Here is a 13626-nt window from a genome sequence, read left to right on the forward strand (position 1 = left end):
AAATTAGGTCTCCTGGCAAAATGCATGTTTCCCCATGAAAAAGACCAAACAAAAATAATTTGCATTGCCCAATTGGGAGGTTTCACAATTAAACACAAGGTGCCATTTTCAGTAACTACTGCAGTTTCACAAATAATACATTCCTCCATCAGAATAGCATCTTTCATACTCAGTACAGACTTAGACTTCTCCAATCATGATTCATAGCTTTCCTGGAGAATGTAACCTACTCCTTTCCACTTCTTTCATATTCTTAATTCAGGTGACCATTAGTGTCACTTTATTTTCCTTGGCTTCTTCTGAAACCAAGTCTTGGCTGATTTTGAGATATGTTTTGAATCCTTCTGTTTAAAGCTCCACTGATCCCCAAACTTGTGCTTCCTCATTTGTGGTACCTTATTTTCCCTAAAGATGATCTGGTACTCGACCGAATCCATCTTACAAACCATGTACTGCAATTTCCCAATACCAGAGGAAGCAGAGAAACCCTAGAGCATCACTGAGTCAGTGCAATGTTTCATTGTAACAAGCCGTACCTCTGATCTACAGGTCTGAAAAGATCCAGTTTTAATTCATCGCTCCACAGAACAGAACGCCCAAAATACTTTGGTTTATTTACAAAGTTGTGAGGAAATTGGAGTGGACTTTTCTTTTTGTTTTTTGGTCAGTGTTGGTATACGTCTTGCCTGACATTCAGGCAAGAAGCCCTTCAGTATTTATTATTTGTCTTTTTCTGGTAACTAAAGCCTCTGTGGTTTCTACCACCAAGTCTTGCTACGCGTCTTTGGCGGTCAGCAAGGGGCTTTGGTCAACTGCCTCCTCGACGACAGTCATTAATAGCTTCCTCGTTTAGTAATGCCTAGGTGGTGAAGACACCTTCTTCTTAAACTTGTGAAGTATATCTCTTGATACATTCAGGGCCTTTTCTATCGATGTTATTGTCTGGGCTTCTAGTGTAAAACAGTGAGCTCTTCTCTGAACTGTTTGGGCAAGTCCCCTGACTCAGCCATATTTCTACAACATCTAAGACAGTAGTCCAGGTACTTACAGTCTTCCATCTCAAACACACCTCATGAAATTAATGAAACCCTTGATTGCATCAGGTTTACCTAAGACACCACTGGGTTTAGTAATGTTACACTGTAAAGCCAAATTTCTTTTAAGTCATGTTTGATACATACCTTTTTATAACAACTGAAGGTAGCATAGTTTCTTGACTCTGCTATAAAATGCCTGGAAAATACATAATAGACTGCTTTCCTGTGAAGAGGAACACAATAAGAATAGACAACGATGTGGAAGACAAAGGCAGTCTTTATTTTCATCCAAAACTTTTCCACCTGCACTACTCTCTCTGAGCAGTGCAGTCTGCAGAATGTGCTGCACTGAAACATGACAGTGACAGAAACATGGTGATCTTTCTCTTCTGCTAAGCCTTCGGTTGCTTCCCATCATCTTCGGCCTTCGGCTTTCAAACGACCCTCAACAGAATTGCATTTGCTCAGCTTCCATGTGACTCCGGGTACTCCGGTCTTCCTCCTCACAGCCTTTGGGCATTCACCTGCTGACGCTGCGTTTTGATGAAGAGGTAACATTTTTGTCTCAGTGACTTCAGTCAGAGGATCCTCCAGTGATGCAACATTCCCTTTTGTGATATCTGTCCTGGTCTTCTGCTGTCTGGGCTTCCTGTTGTTTTTAGTTTTCTGGTAGAACTCACTACTATCGGTCCTCTTGTTGTCGACAAGTCCTACGGCACCACAATACAGCAGAACAAAGTCCCGTTGATTGGCTAAAGGAAGGATTTGCTGCCTGAGACGACACTTGTTGAACAGCTCCAGAGTTAAATCTAGGCAGAAAAATCAGTAGACAAAATAACTTTTAGCTGGGTTGGATTAGATGAATGTTTACTAAATTAAAATCCAAACATCTACACCCACTAGCAACTCTGCCATGGGAAAAAAGTATCTAATAAGGTTTTTCTCGAAAAGATTAGTTGGCTAAAGTCTGCAGTTAGTGTAGGTGTCAAAGTTATTTAATTAATTTGTGATTGAATTCAAGTCCCATTCTTAAAAAGTACCAGAATGCATTGATGACATTCTATGTAAATTGTTTGTGTTGTCAAGTAAACTAACTTAAATTAAAGTTGCTTTTTCATTCATGTACAGCAAGCCTTAAATTTAAATGATAGTAATCTCAAAAATGTCTTTAAACTGGACTCAAAAAGTCCAAAAAGTATTCATTTCAACTTGTAGAAGACTTCTTTTAATCTGAACAAATATGTAAATCTTTCAGCTAGTATGCCATAAAGAAAGGCTGTAAAATAAACGCTTCCCAGAGAGGAGAAATTGGGTCTTAACCCTTTAACTGTCACCCCAAATTTTGTCACATGCAGGTCAATGGGTTAATCGGACACCGGCGTCCTCATGGCAGTTAAATGGTTAAGTAGAAATAGATACTCAAGTTGATGTAGCACAAACGTGTAGCTAAGTAGAGGACCATGAAACAACACTTAAAGAACATTGGGTAGGTTTCACACTTGAGTTACTTAAGCAATTAAGCAGTAATATATATCATACCCAGAACTATAAAAATAAAAAAAAACTTGTGCTCAAAGTCTGCAGAATGTGCTAAACTGACCCAGTGCTTCTCCAACAGTGCGGGGTATCACCTCCTTCAGCACCTCGCAGTTTCTGTGTAAAGCTGGATTACAGTTCATTTCCAGAAGCCAGACCTGGAAGTGTCACATGAAGACATAATTCACCAGCATATTAATATCCAGCTCTGCCTCAGAAGTTTCAAAATCCACCTTGAAGTCCTCGTCGATCATGAAGTCGCAGCCAATCAAGTCAAAGAATCCAGGGCGGCAGTCTAACTTGGTCTTGACGGCAAAGAAACACTGGGTCATGATCTGTTGCATGCGCTTCTGATATATGAACAGAAAAAATATATATATCCATAAGTTAATCCATACTTTATCATGGCTTAGGGTCAGTGTCTGTTTCAGAATCTACTCATTGGCCAAGCTCGTGCGCACAAACGACAACTTTGACCAATTTGCCAGCACTGGGTAATAACAGTGGATCTTCCAGCAGGATAATGATCAAAAACATATAATCAAATGACAGGATTAGTTTAGCAAACCTCACACCAGACTTTTTCTAACATGTTTCTTTCTTTTCTAAGTAAGACTTACAGTGAAATATTATGCCACTGCTATAAAAAAATTATTTGTTTGAGGGAATTGACCATCCTCGTCTCAACATGTGAATGTCATACAGATTTTATGTTCTACCTCTCTAATAAAACTAAACATTTTATCTCTCAAAGATGAGTGAGCTTTTTTAGTGCTCTCTTTAAACAATCTGATGCATTAGTGAGTTTGATCACATTTTAATATGACATAAAACCCATGATGCAGAGACTCTGTGCAGCTATGACATCTTTAAAATAACCGTCAAACTCACATCTAGATTCATAACTGAGATGCATCAGCAGGTTTCTGAAGAAAACAAACAGGTAGTGGTTAACTTTACAGACCACAAAAGATGCCATAATCAAGGTTTAGAGTTGTATTTAACAAAGCTAACGCAAAAACCCCCCAAAAAACAATAAAACGGCTTATTACAATTCATGTCAGTATGGAGAAAAACAACCTGTAATATTTCCTTTTTAGCCATAAGTTGATGACTCTTCCTACATAAATGAGCTCATGTAAAACTAACCACATTCTCAATTAGCTACCAGTGCCAACTACCACTTCTGTGCTGGTAATTGGTCCCTGAGAGCTACAGCACACCACAGACCTCACCGCAAAGGCTCCCAGCACCCAGTCCCTGGGCAGACCCTTGGCAACCTGAAACCTTTCGTTGACGTAGGCGTTGAAGCTCTCCATAGACCATACAGTGTCCTCCTTGAGCTGGCTGTACAAAGGGTTTCTCTTCTGCATGTACTGGAGACAAACAGCAGGGGGAGAAGAGACTCACAAAACAGAAAAGTGTAGGTAGCAACTCTTTTTAAAGCCTTTGAATGACTCAGTATTGTGGGGAGGCATGACTCTTTTTTTAATTTCAGCCCAGCTACAACACCGGGCAGAAACTAGAATGTAAAGAACAGAAGGAAGACAAAGCAACAAGGTTTGTTGTCAGATGAACAATTTCAGCTGCGTTCCACTGTACAGCAAGTCGTACTGGAGATCAGTGTTGTATACCTCCGTCAACCACTCGACAAAAATGTTAACCCTTCGGAGTCTTGGGTCTAAATGGAAGTCTTTTAAATGCATGACGTCATGCCCGCCACAGGGCGGGCGTAGACTTCAAAAGGTTAAAGTTATTTCATGTTTTCCAGATTTCAGACAGAAAGCCAAGTCAACTCTGCTTGTATTTTCTGAAATGCTTTTCTTTGGAAGTGCCCAACAAGAAGTTTAAGACTTAGGTGTGAGTTGAGTTGGGTTAGGTTTAATGATAGAGTAGGATTGGTGTTAGGTATGTACTGGTAATGGATAGGTTCAGGGCAAGAAATGAATGAAAGTCAATCCAAAGTCCCTGTGAAGTCAAAAAGACACACTATGTATGTGTGTTTGTTTGTTTACCTGGTTGGTGAGATGAGCAGAGAGGTTTTTGGATCTGGGATCGTAGACGTCACACGTCAGTCGGACATACCCATGACGAAAGAAGACCATGTAGGGCGACGTGGAGGCAATGAGAAGGTAAGAGCGCACATCAAACTTTCTGTCATTTAGCAGAAGGGGTTTCTGGATGTAACTAGGACAAAAACAAGAGTACAAAAACATTATTTTAAAGGCCACGTTGCTAAAAAGAAATGTAACTTCCTAAAAATAAAGTGTGTTAGGTATATTGAAATGTATTTAAATATAGATTTCAGCTGTGTGACCATAGGTAGAAGCAGAGAAAGAGATTAAGTTTCAACCCTTCTACTTGTAAGGATAATTTGTTTTACACTTCAGGTGTTCACCTACCGCTGGACAATGTGAGCCTGAATCCGGCGGTGAGGCGTCTTACGCTCGGCCTGGTGCTCCTCCATCTTCTGTAGCTTCAGTCTGAATTCGGCCACATCCTGCTGGTTCTTCAGGAGGAAGATTCCTTTGCCCCGGTTCAGGCCCGTGGGCTTACAGATCCACATGCTGCTCTCTGTGTTCTCCCTGTCTGCCACCACAAACATAGCCACATCAATTACACGCCAAGCTGCTATTAAAGCAGTTTGTTCTTCTGTTGTGCAGGAGCAGGCATGTCGAGGTAATTGTTTATTATATTTTGTCCTGGAGCTGTTCCAGTCGCTCCTGTAACTATATAAGCTTGGCACTGAATGAAACCTCTTTAGTTTTGCAGTCAAACATGAAGGATTAGTCAAAGTCAAGCCTTTTCAGGTACAAAACATGTAAAGTTATTACTGTTTTGAAAAAATACTTTTGTGCTCCAAAATAAATACACAAAAACAAATCTGATGAGAATGGTAATCAGGTAAACCAGGAGTGGAACATTTCTTTCCGGAAGTAGTAATTGTTGATGCTTCTTACATTTTACTGCTGTCTTGTGACACTTATTGCAGACTTTTACTCTAAGGGGAAAATCATGAACTCTGCTTGTGAGAGCTAAATCTGTTTGTGAGTTAGTAATTTTATAGATTTGAATCTCATCACAAAGATAATCTAAAGGTCGACAGACAATTTCTTTGACTGCATTGCTTGCAATGCATGTTTAAACCACACGAATAGTCAGCGGTGAAACCGTACACCAAGGGCAAGAATCTGTCTTTCCATATCACTCTTGATAAGTTGAACTTATCATTCAATTTGTCACAACTTATGTCATGTGCATTTGATGTTTTCTACTCTTGCTTTTCATTTTCAGTCAAAAGCAAAAATATACTTACTTAAATGCTTACTATACAAGTAAGTTTCAATTCAGCTTACTTGTACAGTACCAATTCACAACACGTCGTCTCAAGGCACTTCACAGAAAAAGTTATTGAAATCCACATTAATGCTTCGTATCAAACAAGGCAACACATTTAGATCACTATTCAGATTAGTTTGGAAAGTTTCTATCTAAAGAAATGCACCAAATTGTATCAACAAGTTAATAAAAAATTCAGCAAGAGTTATTGTTTTCGTCAGCATGCGATGCAATAACTTTGAGAGTAAAGATTTGAAATTACGTTGCGAGCATTGAGAACTGTTTCTGAATTTACTTCATTACTTCTAACTTTACAATGAACCACTTTTAGAGGGGATTTTCAGGGTCTTTGTTTCCAGCAGCCAATTTTTTTCCCATTCTTTCCGCTGGGTTTATGAAAAAGACCAGAGGTTACAGTTTAATAGACAGAAAATATCACCTGTTATTTGTTGAAAGCTTGGCATAGAGTAAATAATTAACCAAAGATGGATGCATTTGTCAGGTCTTGTGTCAGGTATTTAATTATTTTGTTTTAGTTTATTAAACATTCAAGTGCAGTTATTCTGTTAGGCTTTTTAAACGCAACATTTAATCTATTTTCTATGTGTCCACTTACTTTTGCTCACTCAGACTCTTAGTTTTCTTAAGCATACACAGCGCAAAACATGAAAGAGCAAGGCAGGCTGAAGTAATGGGTTTTAGGATATCTGCACAATACTTTACTTTGGAAATGTGCAAATGCTAAGCATATGCACACTGAAAATTTTATTTTTAATGGAAAATAGTAGCTCACAACTACCTGCAAACCTTTTTTGTTTATTTCACAGTCCAGAACGTGAGACTTGTGTAGAGAGTGTTTTACATCTTTAACATTTCTAGTTTGACTTTGTTCTTTTTATGTTTTATTCTTCTCTCGCCTGTCCCATGAATCCATCCGTCAGCCAGAGATCTAAACCAGCTGTTTGAGTCCTTCTCCTGTTTGCTCAGTGATAGCTGTGTTTGACTAACCTGTACTCCACTTAGCACAATGTGTTTGTGATGAACCAATCAATCTGGATCTAGTCATTTATATCTCCAGGTCCCAGCACAACATCAACTGTGTGTTTTCCTTTTTATTATTATAAGTTAGGAAAGACCTTCATCTGCTTCTCGTGGCTTTGTTCAGCGCTGCAGCAGTGCTGCGTTCAGGATCTTCTTGTTTGTGTCTCAGCCCTGCCCTCTGCTGACTCATCTCCATGGCAGCAGCATGCGACCCTAGTGATTTTATCAGGGCCTCATGGGAGGTGAAGTGCATTATTTTCCAACGTTTTCAACCCCTTAATCAAACACTCACCTAGGCAACTGTTGTCCTAACACCATCAAGAACAAACGTCTTTTCATTGTCACGCTCACAGGCGGTTATGTGTGATTAATCTTTGTCAAATGAAGCCTGCAAACGTGGGGTGTATCCAGTTTAACCGGTGAATAGTTGTCGTTGATGTACACAGAATGTGTTTTACCTGTTTCACCCTCCTGCGGGGCGTTGCGGGAAAAGAAATCTTCCCTCTCTTCCTTCACATCCATGCGGAACGTTGTAGGAATGAACTCCTCCATTTTCAGTCTCCTGTAAGGGACATTTTTGGGGTTTTTTTACAAATCAAAATCTGAAAAAGTGTGTCATGTACTCGGTCAGATCCCTTTAATCCGATAACCGTGAATAAAATCTCAGCCAATCCATTGCCCACAGAAGTCACTTAGCTAGTAAAAAAAAAAAAAAAAATGTCCACTTGTGAGAATTTTAATCTCAGTATAAATCCAGCTGTTACCTGAAAGGTTCAGGGTCTTAGCTTAGCCCAGTGTTTCTCAATTCCAGTCCTCACGCCCCCCTGTCCTGCATGTTTTAGGTGTTTCCCTTCTGCCACAAACCTGGATTGAATATGTGGGTGATTAACAGGCTTCTGCAGCACTTGATGGCCAATCAATCATTTGAATCAGCTGCTCTGGAGTAGAGATACATCTGAAACATGCAGAGCAGGAGGGCCTGAGGACTGGAATTGAGAAGCACTGGCTTCTCAATTAGGAATAATATTTTTTTATATAACATGAGTTGTTTTGAAATACTGCTTATATGCTTAGACAACAAATTTAGAGTTGGTAAACTTTGCAAAACTAAAATATCTAATGTTTACATTGTGGCCCTTGGTTACCAGAAAACGCTGTCATCTCTTAGCAACAGCTTAACAACAAATATTGTTATTGTTCAAAAAACATAAGATTTCCTCTGCTCTTTTAAAATGCTACTCATCTTATTCTACTTAAGAATTGTTAAGTTGGTGAATTTTACAGAAAAGTTAGTTTTATTTCATTTTTTAATCATTGATGGTAAATATTCTGTAAAACAAAAATTCAACACAAAAGTAAAAATCTGATTTATACTTCGTGGCAGTTTGTTACCAGAAAAAGAAAAAACCTCTCATCTAGTAGCACCAAATTAATAAGTTATATTATTCTTTATAAAATATAAGTTCTTTTAAAATACTGCTTAAATGCTTACAAAACAAATTTAGAGTTGGTAAAGTTTGAAAAACTAAAATATGTAATGTATACATTGAGACCCTTGGTTACCAGAAAACGCTGTCATCTCTTAGCAACAGCTTAACAACAAATATTGTTATTGTTCAAAAAACATAAGATTTCCTCTGCTGTTTTGAAACACTACGTATCTTATAATACTTAAAAATCGTCACTTTGGTGAATTATGGAGAGAAGTGAAAATGTTTTTTTTTTTTGCCATAAATGGTACACAGACATTGAACACAAAAGTAAAAATCTGATTTATAATTCATGGCAGTTTTTTTTACCAGAAAAAGAAAAAAAAGCTCATCTATTAGCACCAAATTAATAAGGAATAATATTTTTTATATAACATGAGTTGTTTTGAAATACTGCTTATATGCTTAGACAACAATTTTAGAGTTGGTAAAACATGCAAAACTAACATATCTAATGTTTACATTGTGGCTCTTGGTTACCAGACAACGCTGTCATCTCTTAGCAACAGCTTAACAACAAATATTGTTATTGTTCAAAAAAACAAAAGATTTCCTCTGCTCTTTTAAAATACTACTCATCTTATTCTACTTAAGAATTGTCAAGTTGGTGAATTTTTGAGAAAAGTGAAAATGGTTTTTTTTTGCCATTAATGGTACACAGACATTGTACACAAAAGTAAAAATCTGATTTATAATTCGTGGCAGTTTACCACAAAAAGAAAAAACGCTCATCTCTTAACACCAAATCAATAAGTAATAATATAGTTCAGAAAATATAAGTTCTTTTGAAATACTGCTTAAATGCTTGGACAACACATTGAGCGTTGGGAAACTTTACAAAACTAAAATATCTAATGTTTACATTGTGGCCTTGGTTACCAGAAAACGCTGTCATCTCTTAGCAACAGCTTAACAACAAATTTTGTTATTGTTCAAAAATCATAAGATTTCCTCTGCTCTGTTGAAATACTACTCCTATTATTCTACTTAAGAATTGTAAAGTTGGTGAATTTTGGAGAAAAGTGAAAATGTTTTTTTGCCATTAATGGTACACAGACATTGAACACAAAAGTAAAAAACTGATTTATACTTCGTCGCAGTTTGTTACCAGAAAAAGAAAAAACGCTCATCTCTCAACACCAAATTAATAAGTTATATTATTGTTCATAAAACATAAGTTGTTTTGAAATATTGAAAAAGTTTAGAGTTTGTAAACTTTGCAAAACTAAAATATGTAACGTTTACATTGTGGCCCTTGGTTACCAGACAACGCTGTCATCTCTTAGCAACAGCTTAACAACAAATATTGTTATTGTTCAAAAAACATAAGATTTCCTCTGCTCATTTAAAATGCTACGTTTCTTATAACACTTAAGATTCGTCATTTGGTGAATTTTACAGAAAAGTTAGTTGTTTTGTTTTTTTTTTAATCATTGATGGTAGATATACTATATAACAGAAATTGAAAATAAAAGTAAAAATCTGATTTATTCTTTGTGACAGTTTGTTAACAGAAAAAGAAAAAATGTTCTTCTTTTAACACCAAATTGATAAGTTATATTATTGTTTATAAAATATAAGTTCTTTTGAAATACTGCTTATATGCTTAGACAAAAAAGTTAGAGAGGATAAATTTTGAAAAATTAAAATATCTAATGTTTACATTGTGGCCCTTGGTTACCAGACAACGCTGTCATCTCTTAGCAACTGCTTAACAACAAATATTGTTATTGTTCAAAGAACATAAGATTTCCTTTGCTGTTTTCAAACACTACGTATCTTATAATACTTAAAAATCGTCACTTTGGTGAATTTCGGAGAAAAGTGAAAATGTTTTTTTACTATTAATCGTACACAGATATTGAAAACAAAAGTAAAAATCTTATTTAATCTTCATGGCAGTTTGTTACCAGAAAAAAACGCTCATCTCTTACCACCAAATTTATAAGTAATATTATTGTTTACAAAATATAAGTTGCTTTTAAATACTGCTTATATGCTTACACAACAAATTTAGAGTTGGTAAACTTTGCAAAACTATTATGTAATGTTTACATTGAGGCCCTTGGTTACCAGAAAACCCTGTCATCTCTTAGCAACAGCTCAACAACAAATATTGTTATTGTTCAAAAAACAAAAGATTTCCTCTGCTGTTTTGAAACACTACGTATCTTATAATACTTAAAAATCGTCACTTTGGTGAATTTTGGAGAAAAGTGAAAATTTTCTTTTTGCCATTAATGGTACACAGACATTGAACACAAAAGTAAAAAACTGATTTATACTTCGAGGCAGTTTGTTACGAGAAAAAGAAAAAACGCTCATCTCTCAACACCAAATTAATAAGGAATAAGATTGTTCATAAAACATAAGTTGTTTTGAAATATTGAAAAAGTTTAGAGTTTGTAAACTTTGCAAAACTAAAATATGTAATGTTTACATTGTGGCCCTTGGTTACCAGACAACCCTGTCATCTCTTAGCAACAGCTTAACAACAAATATTGTTATTGTTCAAAAAACATAAGATTTCCTCTGCTCATTTAAAATACTACGTATCTTATAATACTTAAGATTCGTCATTTGGTGAATTTTACAGAAAAGTTAGTTTGGTTTTTTTATCATTGATGGTAGATATACTATATAACAGAAATTGAAAATAAAAGTAAAAATCTGATTTATGCTTTGTGACAGTTTGTTAACAGAAAAAGAAAAAATGCTCATCTTTTAACACCAAATTATTGAGTTATATTATTGTTTATAAAATATAAGTTCTTTTGAAATACTGCTTATATGCTTAGACAAAAAAGTTAGAGAGGATAAATTTTGAAAAATTAAAATATCTAATGTTTACATTGTGGCCCTTGGTTACCAGACAACGCTGTCATCTCTTAGCAACTGCTTAACAACAAATATTGTTATTGTTCAAAGAACATAAGATTTCCTCTGCTGTTTTGAAACACTACGTATCTTATAATACTTAAAAATCGTCACTTTGGTGAATTTTGGAGAGAAGTGAAAATGTTTTTTTTTTGTCATTAATGGTACACAGACATTGAACACAAAAGTAAAAATCTTATTTATACGTCATGGCAGTTTTTTTTACCAGAAAAAGAAAAAAATGCTCATCTATTAGCACCAAATTAATAAGGAATAATATTTTTTATATAACATGAGTTGTTTTGAAATACTGCTTATATGCTTAGACAACAATTTTAGAGTTGGTAAAACATGCAAAACTAACATATCTAATGTTTACATTGTGGCTCTCGGTTACCAGACAACGCTGTCATCTCTTAGCAACAGCTTAACAACAAATTTTGTTATTGTTCAAAAAACATAAGATTTCCTCTGCTCTTTTAAAATACTACTCATCTTATTCTACTTAAGAATTGTCAAGTTGGTGAATTTTGGAGAAAAATTAAAATGTTTTTTTTTTTTTTGCCATTAATGGTACACAGACATTGAACACAAAAGTAAAAATCTGATTTATACTTCATGGCAGTTTTTTTTACCAGAAAAAGAAAAAAAAGCTCATCTATTAGCATCAAATTAATAAGGAATAATATTTTTTATATAACATGAGTTGTTTTGAAATACTGCTTATATGCTTAGACAACAATTTTAGAGTTGGTAAAACATGCAAAACTAACATATCTAATGTTTACATTGTGGCTCTTGGTTACCAGACAACGCTGTCATCTCTTAGCAACAGCTTAACAACAAATATTGTTATTGTTCAAAAAACATAAGATTTCCTCTGCTCTTTTAAAATACTACTCATCTTATTCTACTTAAGAATTGTCAAGTTGGTGAATTTTGGAGAAAAGTGAAAATGTCTTTTTTGCCATTAATGGTACACAGACATTGAACACAAAAGTAAAAATCTGATTCATGCTTCGAGACAGTTTGTTGCCAGAAAAAGAAAAAACGCTCATTGGGGCCTGCCCATAGCAATGCATAAGGAGAGCAGTGACTGACTTGCGAAGCAAGTCAGTCACTGCCTCCATGCATTGCATGGCAGGCACCTATTGTTCTACACCCAATAGAATGTTTCTTTATTATTATTGGGGCCTGCCCATAGCAATGCATAAGGAGAGCAGTGACTGACTTGCGAAGCAAGTCAGTCACTGCCTCATGCATTGCATGGCACCTATTGTTCTACACCCAATAGAATGTCTCTTTATTATTGGGCCTGCCCATAGCAATGCATAAGGAGAGCAGTGACTGACTTGGCAAGTCAGTCACTGCCTCCATGCATTGCATGGCACACCTATTGTTCTACACCCAATAGAATGTCTCTTTATTATTGGGGCCTGCCCATAGCAATGCATAAGGAGAGCAGTGACTGACTTGAGGCAAGTCAGTCACTGCCTCCATGCATTGCATGGCAGGCACCTATTATTCTACACCCAATAGAATGTCTCTTTATTATTGGGGCCTGCCCATCGCAATGCATAAGGAGAGCAGTGGCTGACTTGCGACGCTCGTCTGTCACTGCCTCCATGCATGCATGGCACCTATTCTACACCCAATAGAATGTCTCTTTATTATTGGGGTTTGCCCATAGCAATGCATAAGGAGAGCAGTGACTGACTTCATGGCAAGTCAGTCACTGCCTCCATGCATTGCATGGCAGGCACCCTATTATTCTACACCCAATAGAATGTCTCTTTATTATTGGGGCCTGCCCATAGCAATGCATATGAAAGCAGTGGCTGACTTGCGAATCAAGTCAGTCACTGCCTCCATGCATTGCATGGCAGGCACCTATTGTTCTACACCCAATAGAATGTTTCTTTATTATTATTGGGGCCTGCCCATAGCAATGCATAAGGAGAGCAAGTCAGTCACTGCCTCCATGCATTGCATGGCAGGCACCTATTGTTCTACACCCAATAGAATGTTTCTTAATACGTATTATTGGGGCTCATAGTTAATGTACAGGAGAGCAGTGACTGACTTGAAGCAAGTCAGTCACTGCCTCCATGCATTGCATGGCAGGCACCTATTGTTCACACCAATAGAATGCCTCTTTATTATTTATTTTTCTTCCGCTCTGCACGCGGCTCGTACTCACTGCGAGTAGCCCACCCACAAAAGTGGTATCAAAACGCATGCTCGAACCCGCATTGAGCCATTACTTTGGTGGGATTTGAGTTACCATGGCGACGAAAAGCAAAAAA

General features: G+C 36.6%; 1 protein-coding gene across 2 annotated transcripts; it reads right to left on the reverse strand.

The window, feature by feature from the left end:
* Positions 1–1296: 1296 nt before the first annotated feature.
* Positions 1297–7805, reverse strand: ttll10 (tubulin tyrosine ligase-like family, member 10). Of its 2 annotated transcripts, none has more exons than XM_044127010.1 (8): positions 7718–7805; positions 7412–7515; positions 4976–5162; positions 4589–4760; positions 3809–3949; positions 2807–2878; positions 2638–2731; positions 1297–1846 (listed from the first exon to the last, which is right to left on the reverse strand). In XM_044127010.1, the coding sequence occupies exons 2-8, from the start codon at positions 7503–7505 to the stop codon at positions 1452–1454; spliced, it is 1155 nt and encodes a 384-aa protein (XP_043982945.1). In that variant the 5' UTR covers positions 7506–7515; positions 7718–7805; the 3' UTR covers positions 1297–1451. The 2 variants fall into 2 exon arrangements, with proteins under 2 accessions (XP_043982945.1, XP_043982934.1); XM_044126999.1 differs by having other exon boundaries at positions 2807–2923.
* Positions 7806–13626: the final 5821 nt, after the last annotated feature.

The sequence above is a fragment of the Gambusia affinis genome, linkage group LG01, assembly GCF_019740435.1.
Source record: "Gambusia affinis linkage group LG01, SWU_Gaff_1.0, whole genome shotgun sequence".
Classification (NCBI taxonomy): domain Eukaryota; kingdom Metazoa; phylum Chordata; class Actinopteri; order Cyprinodontiformes; family Poeciliidae; genus Gambusia; species Gambusia affinis.

Bases quoted from the DNA above. Each gene is read 5' to 3' on its own strand.
- ttll10 (XM_044126999.1), bottom strand. From the start codon at position 7,505: ATGGAGGAGTTCATTCCTACAACGTTCCGCATGGATGTGAAGGAAGAG. The intron at 5,163-7,411 runs GTAAAACACATT...TTGTGGTGGCAG, and splicing joins CCCGCAGGAGGGTGAAACAG to ACAGGGAGAACACAGAGAGC. The intron at 1,847-2,637 runs GTCAGTTTAGCA...TTTTCTGCCTAG, and splicing joins CACTGTTGGAGAAGCACTGG to ATTTAACTCTGGAGCTGTTC.